The following is a 21,888-nucleotide window of genomic DNA, read 5'->3' on the forward strand; positions in this document are numbered from 1 at the left end:
GAGATTCATTTCAGACCAAAAGACACCGGCAGATTGAAAGTGAGGGGATGGAAAAACATCTATCATGCAAATGAATCTCAAAAGAAAGCCAGAGTAAAAATACTGATATCAGACAAAATAGACTTTAAAACAAAGACTGGAACAGGAGACAAAAAAGGACACTATATAATATTATAAATTAAGGGGACAATCCAACAAGAAGATATAATAATTGTTAAATATGTATGCACCCAACATGAAAGCACCCAAATTCATAAACTAGTTAATAACAAACATAAGGAACTGATCAATAATAATACAATAAAAGTAGAGGACTTTAACATCCCACTTACATCAATGGAGAGATCATCTAAACAGAAAATCAACAAGGAAACAAAGTCTTTTTTTATTTTTATTTTTAATGTTTATTTATTTATGAGGGACAGAGCATGAGTAGGGGAGGAGCAGAGACAGAGGGAGACAGAGAATCCGAAGCAGGCTCCAGGCTCTGGGCTGTCAGCACAGAGCCTGTTGCGGGACTCAAACCCACAAACTGCGAGATCATAACCTAAGCCAAAGTCAGACACCCAACCAACTGAGCCACCCAGGTGCCCCAGAAACAAAGGCTTTTGAATGACAGACTGGACCATATAGATTTAACAGGTATATTCATAACATTCCACCCCAATAGCAGAATATACATTCTTTTCAAGTACACATGGAAAATTCTCCAGGACAGGTCACATATTAGGTCACAAAACAAGCCTCAACAAATTCAAAAAGATCAAAGTCATACCATGCATCTTTTCTGACCACAACACTAGTCAACCTACAAAACTACAAGTCAACCACAAGGGGGATCCCAGGTGGCTCAGTTGGTTAAGCGTCTGACTCTTGGTTTCGGCTCAGGTCATGATCTTGCGGTTTCGTGGGTTCGAGCCCTGCAATGGGCTCTGCACTAGATCTTCTCTCTCTCCCTCTCTCTGCCCTTCCCCAGCTCACACTGTCTCTGTCTCTCTCAAAATAAATAAACTTAAAAAAGAAGTTAACCACAAGAAAAAAATCTGTAACCACGATAAATACATGGAGATTAAATAACATTCTACTAAACAATGAATGTTTGGGGGGGGGGGGGGAGAGAGAGAGAGAGAGAGAGAGAGAGAGAAAGAGTGAATCTCAAGCAGGCTCCATGCTCAGTGCAGAGCTCAGGCAGGGCTTGATCCCATGACCCTGGGACCATGACCTGAGCCGAAATCAAGAGTCAGACGCTCAACTGACTAAGCTGCCCAGGCACCCCTACCAAGTGTTTAAAGAAGATTTAATACCTATTCTTCTCAAACTATTCCAAAATACAGAAAAGGAAGGGAAACTTCCAAATTCATTCTATGAAGCCAGGATTACCCTGATACCAAAACCAGGTAACGACGTCACAAAACAAGAGAACTACAGACCAATACATCTGATGAAAATAGATGCAAAAATTCTAAAAAACCAAATCCAGCAATACATTACAAAAATCATTCATCATGATCAAGTGGGATTTATTCCTGCGTTGCAAGCGTGGTTCAATATTCACAAATCAATCAACGTGATACATCACATCAAGAAGAGAAAGGATAAGAACAATAGGATCATTCCAACAGATGCAGAAAACGCATTTGACAAAGTATAACATCCATTCATGATAAAAACCCTCAATAATGTAGGTGTAGAAGGAACACACCTCAACATAATAAAGGTCATATATGAAAAACCCCACAACGATCTCCTCAATGGAATAAAACTGAGAACCTTTCCCTTAAGGTCAGGAACAAGACAAGGATATTGACTCTTATTTTATTCAACATAGTACTGGAAGTCTTAGCCATAGCAATCAGACAACAGAAAAAAAATAAAAGCATCTAAATTGGTAAGGAAAAAAGAAATCTTTCAGTATTTGCAGATGACATAATACTATATACGGAAAACCTGAAAGATTCCATCAAAAAACTGCTAGAACTGATAAACGAACTCAGTAAAGTCACAGGACACAAAATCAATGTACAGAAATCTGTTGCATTTATATACACCAATAATGAAGCAGCAGAAAGAGAAATTAAGAAATCAATCCCATCTACAAGTACACCAAAAACGGTAAGATATCTAAGAATAAACCTAACCAAAGAAGTGATACACCTATACTCTGAAAACTATAAAACACCAATGAAAGAAACTGAAAATGACACAAAAAATGGAAAGACGTTCCATACTCATGGACTGGAAGAGCAAATATTGTAAAAATGTCTGTACTACCCAAAGCAATCTACACGTTCAATGCAATCCCTACCAAAATACCTACACCATTTTTCCAGAACTAGAATAATCCTAAAATTTATATGAAACCAGAAAAGACCCTGAGTAGCCAAAGCAACCTTGAAAAAGAAAAGCAAAACTGGAGGCATCACAATTTTAGATTGCAAGTTATATTACAAAGCTATAGTGATCAAGCAGTACGGTAATGGCACAAAAACAGATGTGTAGATTAATGGAACAGAACAGAAACTCCAGAAATAAACACACAATTATGTGATCAACTGATCTTCAACAAAGCAGGAAAGAATATCCAATGGGAAAAAGATGGTCTCTTCAACAAATGGTGTTTGGAAAACTAGACAGCAACTGCAAAACAAAGAAACTGGGGGCACCTGGGTGGCTCAGTAGGTTAAGCACCTGACTCTTGATTTCGGCTCAGGTCATGATCTCACAGTTCGTGAGAGTGAGAGCCCTTTGTCAGGCTCTGGACTGACAGAGCAGACAGAGCCTGCTGGGGATTCTCTCTCTCCCTCTCTCTCTGCTCCTCCCCCACTTGTATGCATGCTCTCTCTCTCGCTCTCTCTCTCAAAATAAACTTGAAATAAATTTTTTAATGAAAAATAAAAATTAAAAAAGAAAGAAAGAAACTGGACCACTTTCTTACACCACACACAAAAATAAATTCAAAACAGGTTATGGACCTAAATGTGAGGCCTGAAACCATAAAAATCCTAGAAAAGAACATAGGTAGTATCTTTTTTGACACTGGCTATAGCAACTTTTTTCTAGGTATGTCTCCTGAAGCAAGGGAAACAAAAGCAAAAATAAACTATTGGGACTCCATCAAAATAAAAAGCTTCTGCAGAGTGAAGAAAACAATCGACAAAACTAAAAGGCAACCTATGGAATGAAAGAAGATATTTGCAAGTAATCTAATAAAGGGTTACTATCCAAATATATAAAGAACTTATAAAACTCAACACCCAAAAAACAATCCAATTAAAAAATGGGCAAGACATGAGCAGACATTTGGCCAAGAAGACCTACAGATGGCCGACACATGAAAAGATGTGCATCATCACTTACCATCAGAGAAATACAAATCAAAACTACAATGGGGTATCACCTCACACCTGTCAGAATTCTGGCTAAAATCAAAAATGTAAGAAACAACTGGTGTTGGTGAGGATGTGGAGAAAACATAACCCTCTTCCACTGTTGGCAGAAATGCAAACTGGTACAGCCACTGTGGAAAACAGTATGGAGGTTCTTCAAAAAGTTAAAAACAGAAGTATCCTACAATCCAGCAATCACACTACTGGGTATTTACCCCCAAAATACAAAAACACTAATTCAAAGGGATATATGCATCCCTATGTTTACAGCAGCATTATCTACAACAGCCAAATTATGGAAGCAGCCCAAATGTCCATCAATTGATGAATGGATAAAGAAGATGTGATATATACATACAATGGAATATTAGCCATAAAAAAGAATGAAATCTTGCCACTTGCAATAACATGGATGGAGCTAGAACGTATAATGCTAAGTGAAGTAAGTCAGTCAGAGAAAGACAAATACCATATGATTTCACTCATATAAGGAACAAAATAAATAAGAAAAGGGGAAAAAAAGAGAGAGACAAACCAAGAAACTGACTTTTTAACTACAGAGAACAAACAGATGGTTACCAGAGTGGAGGTGGGTGGGGAATGAGTGAAACAGATGATGGGTATTAAGGGGCATTAACAACTTAAAAAAAAAAAAAGTTTCATTTTCATTTAGACAAAGGAAGAATAAATTATTAAGATGTCATTTGGATGTTTTGGCAATCTGCCTCCAATCTCAAAATCCAGATTTTGTAAGCAAGATTATATATTAAAACAAACTAGAAAAATCATGGGAGAATCCTTTTTTTAAAAATTAATCTCATAGTTTGACCTTTCTAAGTCACCACAAAACCAAGAAAACAGAAAAGAAAAAACTACTAAATCACACTGCAAAAAAAACTCCAAGTAAATAAAGTTTATATTTTTGCCTAGTAAAAACAACCATAATAGTAAAACAAAATGGGGAGAAATATCTGCAACAAATATCACCACAGGTTGATTTCATAATATTTAAAACAACAATTGCCCAAACCAAATTAAAAGACCAATAAAAATGAACAATGGTCACAAAGAGAAGTACAATTCAAATACACTGAAAGATGTATTACTCTGAAGAGAAATACAATACTGAAACTACACTGTATAATTAGGAAAAACTGATTCAGTCAAGAATCATCAATTATATTAAAATGAGTGGGTAAAAGACAGAGAACAGGATATTAATATTAACATAGTGCCCAAGTAGCACCCCAAAGATTAGAAGGAAAAATACCTTTTACAGTAGAGAAGCCTTAACTAAATGTTCAACCATGGTATCACCAATGTGGGCAAACTGATATAATGTGCCCCAATTTGATGCACTAAGAAGGTTACATCACTTATGTAGTATTTTTACCAAAAATATTTAAGATGAATACAATTATGAGTAACCAATGAGACAAAACTGAGGGATATTCTACAAAATACTTTGTCTGGACTCTTTAAAAATGTTGATGGCATGAAAAATTTAAAAACAAGGGGCGCCTGGGTGGCTCAGTCGGTTAAGCGTCCGACTTTGGCTCAGGTCATGATCTCGCGGTCTGTGAGTTCAAGCCCCGCGTTGGGCTCTGTGCTGACTGCTCAGAGCCTGGAGCCTGTTTCAGATTCTGTGTCTCCCTCTCTCTCTGACCCTCCCCCGTTCATGCTCTGTCTCTCTCTGTCACAAAAATAAATAAACGTTAAAAAAAAATTAAAAACAAACAAACAAACAAAAAGGCCAATGAAGAGTTCTAGAATAAAGATGAATGACAACCAAATTCAATGCATGATCCTTGACTGGATCCTGAATTTTAAAACAAAATAAAAACTAACTTAAAAAAAAAAAAAAGGGATGTCTGGGTGGCTCAGTCAGTTGAGCATCCCACTCAATTTTGGCTCAGGTCACGATCCCAGGGTCGTGGGATTGAGCACTGCATCAGCACAGAGCCTGCTTAAGGTTCTCTCTTCCCCTCTCCCCTGACCCCTCCCACACGTGTGAACATGCTCTCTCTAAAGAATAAAAAAATAATTTGAAAACAAAACAAAAACTGTAACAGGTACTAGTGAGTATTTAGGGAAATTTGAATATGGACTGCATATTAGATAAATACCATATCAATGTTAAATTTCCTGAACATAGTAATCTTATTGTGCTTATGTAGGAGATCACTCTTGTTCTTACGGTACCCTGGTAAAACTTAAATTTAAAAAATAATAAAACTGCTCTATCAAACAAATAACCTTAAGTTAGCTCTGTCAAATAAACAACAACAAAGTACTTCATACATTTACTACTTGGTAATAAAGGGGGAAATGTACTTTTTGTATTAAAAATGAGGGGCACCTGGGTGGCTCAGTCAGTTAAGCGGCTGACTTTGGCTCAGGTCATGATCTCACGGTTCATGGGTTCAAGTCCTGCATCAGGTTTCATGCTATCAGCTCAGAGCTCAGAGTCTGGAGCCTGCTACGGATTCTGTGTCATCTTCTCTCTATCTGCCTCTCCCCCACCTGCACTCTGTGTCTCTCAGTAAATAAACATTTAAAAAAATATTTTTAAAATATTTTTAAAAAATCAACATCACAGAACTATCTTGAAATTAAAAAAAAACCCTTGCTCTTGTCCACCAAGTCCAGGTAGAAAGAACATTCTTTCTAGAAAAGTAACATGAAAAAATCAAGAAAAACAAGAAAAATAGAAAGGAGTTGCCAAGGGATAAAACATGTTCATCACGATGGTACATGAGTGATGTCATGAACAATGAATAATGCTACATAATCAAAAATTCCACTCTAAAAATCTAATTAGCAATTCTTACATTCATTTTTAAGACCAAAGGTCTTAGCACTAATCCAGTGAAGATAAAAACTGCAGATTTTTGTAAAATATAATTAAATTCTGGACAGAACAAAAGGCATATGTTCTTAGACACTGACAGTGAAAACTCCCCAAAGTAAGTTGAAAACAAGCTTTTAAGACTAAGAAAGTTGCCTACTTTTAACAATACTATATAAACTTCTAATTAGTTCCCCCCAGGCACCAGAGAACAGTTATAAAAGGTGCCTTAACAAATACAATACAATAAGCCAAATATGATAAACTGAAATCTAAAAAAGATTTTATGAGGCAGCATGAAGGTGAGATGCCTTACATTTGTAAAAACTGAAATAATGTTGTTGGACACTTACCTCTTCTGTATCTTTTAGCGTACACACATGATATGGCATAGATATTAACGTCTGTTCCTTCCTATCTGCAATATAAAGCCACCACCATTCTTGTTTCTCCTGCAAAGAAAAAAAAAAAGAGACGTTATCAGAAAGAACTAGAGAAGTAACTGTCTGCCTTGTCTCATTCTAGAGGTATTGTTCTGGTTTTGTTCACTGCAGTATCTCCGGCACAGACACAGTGCCTGGTACAAAATAGATACTCAATAAATGTTTACTGAATGAATAAACTATTCTTAACCATTTATAGATCTGCTGTCCAAAAGAATTCTGTATGTAATATGGGGGTTTCAAACAGTCCCTTAGAAAACGGTAGTGATGGGCCTCTGTGTTAAAAACCCCTGATTAACCTTAAATGACAAGAGATATAATAAAATAAAATAAAACATCATAAACTATTACAGGATCATCCAGCAAATAATCTTAGTCATTTTACCTAGTAATAAGCAAAAGCCAGAAAGTAAGAGCAGAAGGGACTTGGGCAACCAAATCGGAAATCATGAAAATACACCACTCATAAAAGATCATCTGATTTAAGAGCCTATCTAATACCTTTCACTGCACATGATTTTAATAAGCACAACATTTTTAGCTGTACCTCAGAAAAGATTAGGAATAAAAAAAGAGCTCAGGAAAGAAACTGCCACCAGAATGTACAATGACAGCAGGAAGAACTGACAGGAGACAGAAAAGTATTTAAAAAAAACAATGAGAAGACACAGCAGTCTGGAGGCACCAAACTTCAGTGTGCTCAGCACTGCTGTACAGAATTCATCAATAACGGTTTAGTCATGTCTTAGTACCCTCTGCTTAAGAACTGGTCAGGGAAGAGATCTTTTTTAAACAAATTAAAGAAAAATGTTTTGGAGCTAAAAGACTCTAGGATAGTCTAAATACTCATTTAACCAAAACAACACTAGACTATTCTAAATTCTCAATTATCCAAAAGAAAGTTAGAAAAATAACTTTTTACTGAAAACATTATCATAGGGAAAATGTCTTTTGAATTCAAAATCACTTGTACTTGCTATTTTATTTTAACCACAAGACACTGAAATTTGATTATTTGATAATGCCACACTGAGGTTAACTAAAAATTCTCGTAAACTACAAAGCACAACATTAGTAAGCAGAATAAATAAATCACAAGTATATGATTAATTCAACTTCTGCTTAACCCAAAGTGGACTACCATAATAGGTGTGTGTGTGTGTGTGTGTGTGTGTGTGTGTGTGTGTATACATATATATGTATATTTGTCTACATGTGTGTTGCACAAAGTGGATAAAAACATTATAATGGACTCAAAATGCAGTATTAATTTCTGCATCTTATGGGCCAGAGTCTCAGTCACAATTACTTGATTCTGCCACTGTAACATGAAAAGAGTAAGTGTGACTGGGTTCCAATAAAACTTCATTCATAAAACAGGCAGGGAGGCAGACTTGTCTACAGGCAGTTTGTCAATGCCCGATTTAAAGCCACATAGACCAGATTATTTCACTTCTCTAAAACCCTGTTTTTCTTCTCTATTAAATGAGGAGCATCTACCTCAGGCTGTGTTGTGAAGATGGACTGAGATAATACAAGTAAATTATATATTAGAATGTCTAGCACATTGAGTGTGATAATCACAATTATTAATGAAATGATCTCATTACTAGAACACACATGTAATATAAGAAGCACGGGAGATGTTTAAGAATGTGCGTATCTTCTTTACCTCTCCACTAAGAGAATGCCTTTCCTTCCCTCTCCCAGGCTATTTGATTAAAATGTGATTCATTCAAGAATATTTATTAAGAAGCTGGTGAATATGAATCCACGGCACTGTACGTGTGCCTAGACTCTTTGATGCACACGGTGAAAGTGGAAAAGATGTTCTACCATGACTTATTCACACTATCAACACAATAGCTTCTCTACTGTGTGAGATTCCCCACCATTCTTAACATATTAAGCATAATGAATGAGTTTCAGTTACATGTAAGTCAATTATAAACATGTAACTTTAAGCAATTTAAATGGGTAGTGTGATAGTTAGGGTAGCTCTACAGGTACACGGGAAGGTAGACAGGTAGACATTAGTAAAATCCTAAATAAGTTTTGTCCGGTAAGTGGTACTTTTCGAGATGTTTACCGTGTAGTTGTAGATTAAATTAGAAAAAGGCATTCTCAAGGCTAAAATGTTCTAAGGGAGTGAATGGATGTTTTGCTTATTAACTAAGCATGGTCTAAAATGAACTGTCTGGTACAAGGGTACAAATTATGTGGCTTATAACATCCCATGGCACTTTTAAAACCAATCAATGAGTGAAATTTACTCGCTTGATTTCGGGAGTCTTGGGGTTGGCAGACTACCACTGCAATGGGCAAAATGCCCCTAACAGATGGGCTAACGCTCACGACACGCCAGAAGATCAGCAAGCACATTAACATGGAATCCTGGGCTGACTTTCCTCCAAGTCAAAACAACAGTCTGCAGAGCCACTCATTTATTATTAGGAAAGCCAAATTACTTGGGAATTTGCCTTCAGCAGCCCCCAGCAACTCTGGATTGACATTCTAAAGCAGAAAGCAGATTTATACATGAAATCACCTGCCAAACATGAGTGCCGAGCATAAGATTCTGTGGCCAAGCTGTGAGGCAGTCAGTGGAACAGCTTCCTTGAACTAAGAGGCAACCAGTTCTCGACCTCTGGCCAGAGACAGAATCATTGCAAAAGCAAAGCATTGTGTAAATTCCAAATTCATTTGAAAGACAAACAACTCAAGGAGACCAAAAGTTGAGCAGGCCACAACCACAAAGTAAACAAGGACAGGAGAACAAATAGCACTGCAACAATCTGTCCTGAGCTTGGGGCTCAGTCATTCTGAACTCTTACTGAACTCAGCTGGTCCCACAGCCCATGGGCTTGCCTATTCCCGGGGACTAGGGCCAGAGCAAGTGCAATGGCTCCAGGTGGCCAGTACAGAGCCATCAGAGAAAACTCATGGGAAAAATTTAAGAACTTTTTTCATTTTATTTAAAACTTGACAGAAGTGAGAGACTCACAAAAGCTGTGTAATCATAGGCAAAATATGCATGTCTGACAGACTGCCTGAACTACTAAAGAGAAATCAGCAGTCAGCACAACCTTCAGTAATATAGGCACAGAAAAGACAGAAGCACAGGAAACCATATAAATACTTAAAAAGTTAACAATCCTCCCATTATAGACCACATTCACTAAATCTAATTCATACTGAAATGTATTTTTCAAACTGTCACCTATCAAGAACAGACCACATCAGCACATTTGAGCCAGTACACACCATGGAGGGATAAAAGGCAACTGAAAAATACCTAAAGACAAAGTAGATGGAATAAGGAAAACGCTGAGTCATGAATAACTCACCTCAGGAAAATAAAGACTATAAACAGGATGTGTTATCTTTGATTTCGTTTCCAGTAGAGCTCTCTCCTTTCGCTGTATACTTTGTTGTAATTCTTGCCACTCCTAGGTAAAGTAAAAATCAAACATTTGAAATCGTTTTGAAGTTTCCATCTTCTTCCAGCTATTATTCCTGACAATGCTAACTACTACTGAGTTCAGTCCCACAGACCTGATCATTTCCCTGCTCTAAACTTACAACACATCATTTCATAAATCAAATCTAAGCCCTTCAGCATCAACTACATGGGTCGTGATCTGATCTGGGCCAATCTCTTCAGTCTCCTAACACTGCCTTCCTCTTTGCACTTTCTATTCTAGTCATTTCGAACTATCTTGACTTCTCTGAACTCACCAAGCTATTTCACTCCTCCTAAACCCTGTTTGGATTTGTTTTCTCCCTCTGTCTTTAACCTGGCAAATTCCTCCTATTATTCCCTTAGGAACTGCTAAAGCCCAAACCATGAGTTCCCAAATACCAGAAATTTCCCTCAACTTGAGTTGATCACTCCCTCCTCTGTGTTATCACTGTACCTGGCAAAAATGTGCATAATCTCTTTTGTACTTTTGTACTTTAATGTTTACTTACAAGTCTGCCTTACCCACTAGCCTGTCATTCAAGGGCAGAAACTGTTTTACATTTGGCTTGCATTTCTGTCATCTAACACAGGGCTTGCAATGTGGCAGATAATGAATAATTGTATAATGATTTGACAATTGAATGAATGTATTTTGGTATCTAAAGAAACTAGTCTGTCACTTCTACTAACCCTAATACTGTACTCAGAAAAGAATATGTCAACTCTTTCTCAAAATGTGGGTGGGGAAATAATTTCTTTGATAGGCTTTAATTTCCTGGCAATCAATTTAATTCCCGAAGTACAAAAACGGTCAAGGGCCAGCAACTGCTAAAAAGTCACCCTTGTTTTTCCCCACCATTCCCAAGGGCAGGTACATTACAGGCATACCTCATTTAATTGCACTTTGCACATGTGTGCTTTACAAATACTGTGATTTTTACAAACTGAAGGTTTGTGGCAACCCTGTGTTGAGCAAGTCTCTTGTTCTACTGTTGCCATTTCTCCAACAGCGTTTGCTCACTTCGTGTCTGTGTCACATTTTGGTAATTCTTGCAATATTTAAAACTTCTTTCTTATTATATTTGTTACGGTGATCTCTGATCACTGATCTTTGATGTTACTACAGTAATTGTTTTGGGGCCACGAACCATGCTCACCTAAGATGGCAAACTTAATAAATATTGTGTGTATTCTGACTGCTCCACCAATGGGCTGTTCCTCCATTTCTTCCCCTCCTCTTGGCCTATTCCCTGAGACACAACAATACTGAAATTAGGCCAATTAATAACCCTACAGTGATCTCTCAGTGTTCAAGTGAAAGGAAGAGCCACATGTCTCTCACTCTAAATCAAAAGCTAGAAATGATTAAGCTTAGTGAACAACGCAAGCTGGAAGTTGAGACAGGCTGAAAGCTAGGGCTCTTGTACCAAATAGACAAGTTGTGAATGCACAGGAAAAATTCCTGAAGGAAATTAAAAGTGCTACTCCAGTGAAAACACAAATGATAACAAAGTGAAACAGCCTTATTGTTGACACAGAGAAAGTTTTAGCAGTCTGAACAGAAGATCAAACCAGCCGTAATAGTTCTTTAAGCCAAACCTTAATCCAGAGCAAGGACTTGCCTCTTCAATTCTATAAAGGCTGAGAGAAGTGAAGAAGGTGCAGAAGAAAAATTTGAAGCTAGGAGAGGTTGGTGCGTGAGGTTTCAGGAAAGAAGGCATCCCACTAACATCAAAGTGCAAAGGGGAAGCAGCAAGTGCTTGTGGAGAAACTGCAGCAAGCTATCCACAAGGTCTAGCTGGGATAATTAATGAAGATGGCTACACTAAGTAACAGATTTTCCACACTAACAAAACAGCCTTACACTGGAAGAAGATGCCATCTAAGACTTTCATAGCTAGAGAGAAGTCCATGCTCGGCTCCAAAAGACAGGTTGACTCTTCCATTAGGAGCTAATGCAACTGGTGACATTCGGCTGAAGCCAATACTTGCTTAGCGTTCTGAAAATCCTAGGGCCCTTAAGAACTATGCTAAATCTGCCCTGCGTGTGCTCTCTAAATGGAACAACAAAACCTGAATGATAGCACATGGTTTACTGAATATTTTAAGTCCACTGTTGAGATCGACTACTCAAAAAAAAAAAAAAAAAATCCTTTCAAAATAGTACTACTGCTCATTCAGAACGCATCTAGTTACCCAAGAGCTCTGATAGAGACATACAGTAAGATTAATGTTGTTTTCATGACTGCTAACACAACATCCATTCTGTAGTCCATGGATCAAGGAGTAATTTTCACTTTCAAGTCTTACTATTTTAGAAATACATTTTTTAAGGCAACAGCTGCCACAGATAGTGATTCCTCTGGTGGATCTGGGCAAAGTATACTGAAAATCTTCTCATTCACCCTTTTACAAGCCATTAAGTATATTTATGATTCATAAGAAGAGTCAAAATATCAACATTCACAGGAGTTTGGAGAACTGATTTCCAACCCTGATGGATGACTTTGAGGGGTTCAAGACTTCAATGGAGGAAGGAGTACTGCAGATGGGGTGGAAATAGCAAGAGAATTAGCAGTGGAGCCCAAAGACGGAACTGAATTGCTGCAATCTCATGAGAGAACTTGAGCAGATGAGGAGTTGCTTCTATGGAGGAGCAAAGAAAGTGGTTTCCAGACATGGAATCTACTCCTGGTGAAGGTACTGTGAAGATTGTTGAAATAACAACAAAGGACTTAAAAGATGACATAAACTCAGTTGACAAAGCAGTGATAGGATTTGACAGGTCTGACTCCAATTTGAAAGAAGTTCTATTGTGGGTAAAATGTTATAAACAGCATTGCACGCTACAGAGAAATCATTTGTGAAAGAATAGTCAATGCAGCAAATTTTACTGTTGTCTTATTTAAAAAACTGCCCCAGCCACTGCAATCTTCAGCAACCACCACCCTGAATAGTCAGTAGCCACCAACACCTAGGCAAGAGCCTCCACCAGCAAAAAGATCACAATTTGCTGAAGGCTCAGACGATGGTTAGGATTTTTTAGTAATAGAGAATGTTTTCATTAAGGCATATATATTGTTTGAGACAATGCTACTGCATACTCTATACACTACACTACAATATAGTGTTAAACATAACTTTCATATCCACTAGGAAACCGAAAAATTCATTTTGTGCTATATTGTGATGTTAGTTTCATTCTGGTGGTCTGGATATAAGCCTGTAGTATCTCCAAACTATGCCTGCATTCCTCATATTTTTATCCTTTGCCTTTTCCTTTTATTCCTCTCTACTTGACCCTCTCAGGCTATTCAGGCAAACTCTTTTTCTCTCCTAAACTACAAGGGTACCTTTTAGGTCAATGGCCTAGTCAGAAAGAACAGAACAACACAAACATAAAGGAATGGCTGATCAGTTTACAGTTCATTTGCAGTAAGCCTCTAAGGACCCATTATTTGTCCAACAAACCCTCTTTTTATAGCCCATCCATAAATCAGGTGCAAACTAACGGTATACCATGAGATTTTTTTCTATTTTCTACCCTCACAATCTTAGTAAGTTCCTTAGAGACACCTCTTTTCCTTAAGGTCTTATATATTTCTTGAAACAAGGTGGAATTTTGTAAATATTAGTTTTTCCCTTAACCAACCTCGAGACATTAGAGTCCACAGTAACGTTTCTTAACTCTAAACATTACCTGCAACTCTGGAAAGACTCAGTTCTAAGTAACTGCTCAGACCATAACCCACCTTTCCTAACTCATTTGCAGACTCAACTCCAACAATGAAAACCATTGTAAGACACCAAACTGGCTTCGATTTAGACCCACATCCTATACTATCTAGCAACTTAAAGATTTCAGAAAATTAAGAAGTCCGGGTGCCTGGGTAGCTTAGTCGGTTAAGTGTCTGACTCTTGATCTCGACTCAGGTCATAATCTCATGGCTCATGGGATGCAGCTCCGCGTAGAGCTTTACACTGACAGCGCAGAACCTCCCTGGGATTCTCTCTCTCTGTTCCTCCCCTGTTTGCATGTGCTCTCTCAAAATAAATAAATAGACTAATTAATTAATTAAAAAAAAATTGAGGGGTCCAATCCTTGTTAGAAATGATTTTTCTTTATAATTCTGACCATCCCACAAAAATATTCTTACAAAATAATATGACTGTAAAATATACTGATATTATTTAAGACAAGTAAACAAAACAAATTAAAAAACAACAAAACCCAAAACAATCAGAGGTATATAACTCCAATTATTTAAACTTATAATATTATAAGTCTTACTGCTTCATCATCTTTGTTTTGTTTTTCATCTTGCTCTCTATCAGAGTCTCTGTCACTACCATCATCTTTTTCACTCTGGGATTCTCTATTCGTTTCTTCTTCTTCAGAATCACTGCCTTTGTCAGAAACTTCTTCTTCATCTTCCTTTACTGCAGCTTCCTAAAAGGAAAAAGCAACCACAAAAGTTTTGAATACCTCAGTGAATATATCATTCGGAGCCCCTGAAGCTAACTTTTTGTCATTAAAATTAAATTGGCTCAAGATTATAATTTCACTATTCATACAGAATTTTAGAGAATTATAAACACATTTACTTATAAATATGTGGTAGTCAGACTAAAGACTTTAACATTTGGCTTATTTGTCTACTGTTATTTTATTTTTGTTTGTAAAATAAAAAATACTTTTATTTTTATTTACAAAGTATACTACCACAATGGCAAAGATGGCTCATCTTTCAAAACACCAATCATACAATATATTTTATTCGGGATGGGGAAATGGGAAGTTTATAGAAAAGTACTGCTTTGACAGTTTAGTATTATCTTCTATGGCTGATAGAATATAATGTAGTAAGGAAAGCCAATATCCCAGACAAGATACTTACTAATCCATTTCAAGAAGCAAGAAAGAGAACAGCAAATTAAATGCAAAAAAAGTCAAAGTAAATAATACAGACCAGAAATCAATTAAAGAGAAGGCAGATACACAAAACAGAAACCTAAATAAAACCAAAAGTTGGTTCTTTGAGGGGCACCTCACTGAGGGTGAGCCACTGAGGGTGGCTCAGTCAGTTGGGCGTCTGACTTCGGCTCAGGTCATGATCTCAGAGTTCGTGAGTTAGAGCCCAGTGTCAAGCTCTCTGCTATCAGCACAGAGCCTGCTTCGAATCCTCTGTCTCCCTCTCTCTGCCCCTCCCCAACGTGTGCATGCACACGTGTGCGCTCTCTCTCCCTCAAGAATAAAATAAACATTAAAAAAAAAAAGTCGGTTCTTTGAAAAGATTAATACAACTGCAGCAAGGCTTCCATTAGGCAAGACTGATGAAAGGAAAAAGAGAATACAAATTACTAATATTAGGAATAAAAGAAATATAACTACAGATCCAAAGGACATCACAAATAAAGGATATTATCAATAACTGTCAATAAATTTGGTAACTTACAGGAAATGGACAAGCTTCTTGAAAGCCATAATATACTAAAATTGATATACGGAAAAAAGTAGAATTTGCTAAAGAAATGGATTCTATAACTAAACCCTTTTTAAAACTCCAAACCCAGATGGCTTTTCTAGATAATTCTTCCAAATAACAAATCCAATCTTAGACAAACTCTTCCAGGAAAAAGAAAGAAAGAATACTTCTTGTTTAATGAGGCCAACATAAACCTGATACAAAATCTGGCAAGGGTATTACAAGAAGGGAGAAAGGTAAACCAATATTCTCTCATAAAAATAAATGTAGGAATCCTAAATAAAATATTTTCAAGTCCAAATAAATATGAAAAAGGATACTATGTTATGACCAAATGAATTTGTTCCAGGAATGCAAGGATAGCTTAAAATTTTTAAATGCATCAGCATAACTCACCACATTACAAAAAGGAGGAAAATCAGTCACCTCAACAAATGGAGAAATGGCATTTAATAAAATTCAGTATTGCTCATGATAAAAATTCTCAGCAAACTGGGAACAGAAGGGAATACTTCCTTAACCTGATAAAGAATATCTACAAAAACCCTATAGCTAACATCATACTTAACAGTTTGTTTCCTTTCTCCTGGAGATAAGCAAGATGATAAGGGTGACCACTGTCCCCATTCCTAACGAGCATTACACTGAAAGTTCTAGCTAGTAGAGTAAGGCAAAAAGGAAAAGGAAGAGAAGGAGGCATAAAGATTAAAAACAAAAAAGTAAAACTATCTTTATTCCCAGATGGCATGATTGTGTACATAGAAAATCTTTTTAAAAGTACCTACAAATGGTTAGAATTACAAGCATACCTTGGAGATATTGCAAGTTCAGTTCCAGACAGTAGAGCGATTAATGCAATCAAGTCAAATGACTTTTTTTGTTCCCCATTACATAGAAATACTATACTGCAGAATGTTAAGTGTACAAACAGCATTATGTCTTAAATCATGTGCATGCCTTAATTAAAAATACTGCTAACGAATGCTATCACATGAGCTGCCAGAGAGCTGTAATCACTGATCACAGATCACCATAGTGAATATAATAATAATATAAAGTTTAAAATATTGAGGGCATTACCAAAATATGACAGAAACACAAAGTGAGCAAATGCTGCTGGAAAAATGGCGCTGACAGATTTGCTCAACACAGGGTTGCCACAAACCTTCAATCTGTAAAAAATGCAGTATGTGCTGAGTGCAATAAACAGAAGTGCAATAAAACAAGGTATGCGCATATTGTCAACGTATGCCCCTTGATACAAGGTCAATATTTAGAACGCAACTGTATCTCTACACACCAGCAATAAACACTGAAGAATGGATTTTTTAAAAATGTTATATATGCAACAGCACCAGAAAGTATCAAATGCAGAAGGGTAAGTAAATCTAATGAAAGATGTGCCATACCTCTGCCACTGGAAATTACAAAACACTGCTGAGAAAAAATTAAGGAAGATCCAAATTAATAAAGATAAACCATAATTATGAATAAGAAGACTCAATATTGTTCATGTGAATTCTCCCTACACTGAAGCACAGATTCAATGCAATCCTCATCTAAACTCCAGGAGCTTTTTTTGGTGGAAACTGCCAAGCTTATTTTAAAAATGTTGAGGGAAATGCAAAGAACCTAAAATAAGCAAGACAATTTTAAAGAAGAGTTTGAGAACTTACACTAACATATTTCAAAACTTAATATAAACTCATCATAATTAAGACCATGTGGTTTGGAACAAGAATAGACAAATAATCAATGGAATGGTCTAGTGAGTCCATAAACAGATCTGCACAAACATCGTTATGGTCGCTTGTTTTATGACAAACCATCACTGCAATTCTGAGAAAAGGATGATCTTGTCAATAAGTGGTGCTAGAATAAGTGGTCCATAATCCCTATCTCACACTATTCACAATAATTAAGTCAAGATGTATCTAAGCTAAATATAGTAAGTAAAATAATATTTCTAGGAGAAAACAGAAAAATATCTCCAGGTTCTTGTGACAGGCAGAAATGTCTTCAACAAGAAACAAAAACACTAACCATAAAATTGATAAAACAGACTTCCTTAAAATTAAGTACCATCAAAAGCTACCACTAAGAGAGTAAAGAGGACTCATACCCAGAATATATAAAGGGAACCCTACAAATCCATAAGACAACCCAACAAAAAAAAGAGGATATCCAAATGGCTAGTAAATATATGAAAAGATGCTCATTATCATTATTTATCAAGTAAATAACAAATAAAACCACACAGAGATACCGCTACAAATCCACCATTGTGGTTAAAATGAAAAAGAATGGTAGAACTACATATTAGTGAGGATGTGGAACAACTGGACTCAGGTTTTGCTAGTATGAGCATAGAATAGTACAACTTTGGAAAATAGGCTCTTTTCAACAAACTCAACATACGCCTATTTGTGACCCAGCAATTCCAATGCTAGATTCCACATACCCAAGAAAAATGAATGTCCACAAAATGACATGTGCATGAATGAACACAGCACTTTTACTCATAACAGGCAAAAACTAGAAACAACCCAAATGTTCACCAACCAAAGATAGATAAATTGTAGTATATTCAAAAAATGGAATATCACATACACACAAAGAATGAACAGGTGCTATCCACAACACAGATGAATGTCACGGACATAATGCTGAATGAAAGCAAACATTTCTAATTATATCAAGCTTAAGAATAGGCAAAACTGGGGCACCTGGGTGGCTCAGCTGGGTAAGTGCCTGACTTCAGCTCAAGTCATAATCTCACAGTTTGTGAGTTCAAGCCCCACGTCGGGCTCTCTGCTGTCAATGCAGAGCCTGCTTCGGATCCTCTGTCCCCCTCTCTCTGCCCCTACCCCACTTGTGCTTGGGCACGTATGCTCGCTCTCTCTCTCTCTCTCTCTCAAAAATAAACAAACATTAAAAAAAAGATAGACAAAACTAATCTATGGTAATAAGAGCCAGAACAGGAAGGTATGGAGGTAAAGGGAGGGATCTTTGAGAAGGGGCATAAGCAAGTTTTCTAGGGTGTTAAAGTTTTCCATCTTAATCTGGGTATCATGCATACACATATATGTAAAATTTCAGGAGCTATACACATAGGATTTGAACATTTTAGTATAAGTTACATGAAAATAAAGATAATGATAATAACAGTATTAACTTACACTCCCAACAACTCCATTTGCCTGCTTTTGTTTCTGTTGCTTTGATTGTGGTAAGGGCACAGGTGTAGGTTTTTTTTTTAAAGGTTTCTTTTTTTTCGATTTAGCAGCTTTCTTAGGTCCTTTACTCTTCTGTTGCCATCCTCCTTTTGTCCTATTCTTGTTAGTATCACCCTGCTGTAAATCACAACATACATACACACTCAGAAGTTATAACAATAGTTTCATTTGGGAGTCAATAGTAATTTTTAGATAAAAATGGCTAAACTAAATGTTTTCATAAACTGAATTACTCTCCCACAGCAATATAAATCAATCAGAACTAAACAAAACATTTCCTTCACCAGGAAAGATAGGTAAGAAAAATCAAGTTTTTACCCCATCTTCTGCCGGCTGTTCCTCTGCAGCACAGATGGACTGTTCCTTTTCAAATACTTCCTGGAGGTAGAGAGAAGAAAAATATCTCTATCAACTTACATTTATCTTTCAGATAAACAAAGCAGTCTTTCAAAATAGATGACCAATACGTTTTTTAACTGGTGACAATTGGTGGGTGAAGGAAGAACAGGAGATTTTTACCAATTACTAAATGATGTGTACAAATTTAGCAATTACTAATTTACACTTTGGAAGTTACCTTCTAAAATATCTCACATCTGTCTTGAATACATTTGAGAAGTACAGTCTACTTAAGTTTATAAATGCAATGCCTTATAAGATATGTAAACTCATTATAAAGTAAAAAATATTCCACAGTTTAGAGTAACTAAGGAGGGGCGCCTGGCTGGCTGCATCGGTAGAGAGTGCGACTCTTGATCTCAGGGTCATAAGCTCAAGTGCCACACTGGGGATAGAGTCTCCTTAAACAAACAAACAAACAAAAACTTAGAAAAAAAGTTTAAATAATTTAATTAAATGACTAAGAAGTGGAACACCAAAAAAACCCATATAACCTAAAGACATATCCACTGTATAATCCACTTAGGATCAGTACAAAAGCCATAAATTTGGGATTTAAATTCCAGTAAGATTTCAGTGAGAATCTATACTAGAAGACAGTAAGTGATGTTCATTGTATTTATAAACTCCTTGGAATTACTAAAGCTAACAAATAAAAACAATGATAACTTGGGCTCTAAACTATTAGCCTAATTCAGGGGTCTGCAAACTATGGCCCATTGCCTCGTTTTTAAATAAAGTTTTATTAGAACTCAACCATGCCCATTTGTGAATTCAGTAGTTGCTACAGAAACTGTGGCCTATAAAATCTAAAACGTTTATTAATTGGACCTTTATAGAAAAAGTGTGCCAGCCCCTTGTCTAATTCTATCATCTCTGCTTCATCATTTTTTTTTTTTTTCATTTCTTCATTTTTTAGCTAGATTCTAATACTTAAATTACTCTCAGGTACTGCTCATACAAGAACTGGAAGATAAATGGTTGATTCTTTCCCTTCTTCCAGGGAAATTTTGCTTTTTCTTCTACCAATTATCCCAGAAGTTCAACAGTTCAAGGCCAACTTTTGCTCGTTTTTCAGGCTGGGAATTCCGAAGCATGAGGGTAGTATAAATTTGGATTCTAACCCAATCCTAGCCACTGGCTTAGAATTTCCTCTTCTCCCAGAGGGCACGTCTCATCCAGAGTCCATGACACACATGTTTCCTTACCACCTGCTACCATAAAACCAACATCTTTAATTTGATATATCCTACTACAAAATATGCTTTTCCTAACAGACGTTTTTGTTTGTTTTTTTGAGAGAGAGACAGGGACAGAGACAGAGAGACAGAGTGTGAGCGTGGCAGGGACAGAGAGAGAGGGAGACACAGAATCTGAAGCAGGCTCCAGGCTCTGAACTGTCAGCACAGAGCCCAACGGGGGGGGCTTCAACCCACAAACCACGAAATCATGACCTGAGCTGAAGTCAGACGCTTCACCAACTGAGCCACCCAGACACCCCATTAGAAATTTTACACACGGTGTTTAAATGCATACTAGGTTTCCTACAGATGTTCACAGACCCCAGAGTAGAACAGGCTGAGATCTGCCATTAGGTGAATAAGTAGAGTTGAAATAGTACAATCAAAAACAAGTTCTAACCTGGGAGGTAACGCAAATTTGTAATAGAAACTGAGAAAAACAAGATACAGGAAACATATACAATGTGACTGGATTTAATGAAAAGGAATGAGAAAGGTACCAGTATGTATATACACATACAACTGTAAAGGTCCAGAGAGTAAATATGAGCATGAAGAAAGACATGAAAAGATATACAGAAGACTCAATTCTGGTCTGGGGCTGACAAGGGCTTTCCTGAGGAAGGTGGGTTAGAGAAGGAATCCATGATAGTAAAAACATCATTTAGCCCCACAGTTATTCATGCATTAGGGTATCTACAGTGATGCGCTTCAAAATCAATAATTTCAGGGTGGTAGGACTTTAGGTCATTTTAATTTCTTCTACTTTTCTACATTGCCTGAACTTTTTTCCCCAGACAGCATGAATTTTTCACATAATTAGAAAAAAAAATATTTTCACTGTAATTTAACATTTTTTAAAATAAAAAAATTGAGAGTAAATTCTCTAAAGAATTGACTGAACAGGGGCACCTGGGTGGCTCAGTCGGTTGAGCAACCGACTTCAGCTCAGGTCATGATCTCACGGTCCGTGAGTTCGAGCCCCGCGTCGGGCTCTGTGCTGTCAACTCAGAGCCTGGAGCCTGTTTCAGATTCTGTGTCTCCCTCTCTCTGCCCCTCCCCCGTTCATGCTCTGTCTCTCTCTGTCTCAAAAATAAATAAATGTTAAAAAAAAAAAAAAAAAAGGAATTGACTAAAGAATAGGTAAAGAAATTCTCAACAGTAATCAATAATTAATCTTTGTATAAAACTTTACAGTTTAAATACTATATGCACATTGCCTTGTTATTATGTTTTACAGGGAATTAACAAATCATCACATGAAGAATTAACCTATTTTCCAAGGGTTTTTTTTGTATGTAAAAACTAATGTGAAAAACTGAAAATTTATTTAAAATGTCAAAACAGCTAAAAGGACTTGCAAAATTAGATTTTACGACTACAATA

The 21,888-nt window shown here is 36.7% G+C and overlaps 1 protein-coding gene across 1 annotated transcript in view; it reads right to left on the reverse strand.

The window, feature by feature from the left end:
* Positions 1-21,888, reverse strand: part of SEC63 (SEC63 protein translocation regulator) — a 76,820-nt gene that overhangs the window by 9,305 nt on the left and 45,627 nt on the right. Inside the window, exons 15-19 of the mRNA XM_078447189.2 lie at positions 19,181-19,240; positions 18,806-18,979; positions 14,432-14,590; positions 10,025-10,126; positions 6,588-6,686 (exon numbers count right to left, since the gene is read on the reverse strand). Coding sequence (XP_078303315.1) covers positions 6,588-6,686; positions 10,025-10,126; positions 14,432-14,590; positions 18,806-18,979; positions 19,181-19,240 — 594 coding nt within the window. The remainder of the gene's footprint in view (positions 1-6,587; positions 6,687-10,024; positions 10,127-14,431; positions 14,591-18,805; positions 18,980-19,180; positions 19,241-21,888) is intronic.

The sequence above is a fragment of the Panthera onca genome, chromosome B2 (assembly GCF_046562875.1).
Source record: "Panthera onca isolate mPanOnc1 chromosome B2, mPanOnc1 haplotype 2, whole genome shotgun sequence".
NCBI classification, from domain to species: Eukaryota; Metazoa; Chordata; class Mammalia; order Carnivora; family Felidae; genus Panthera; species Panthera onca.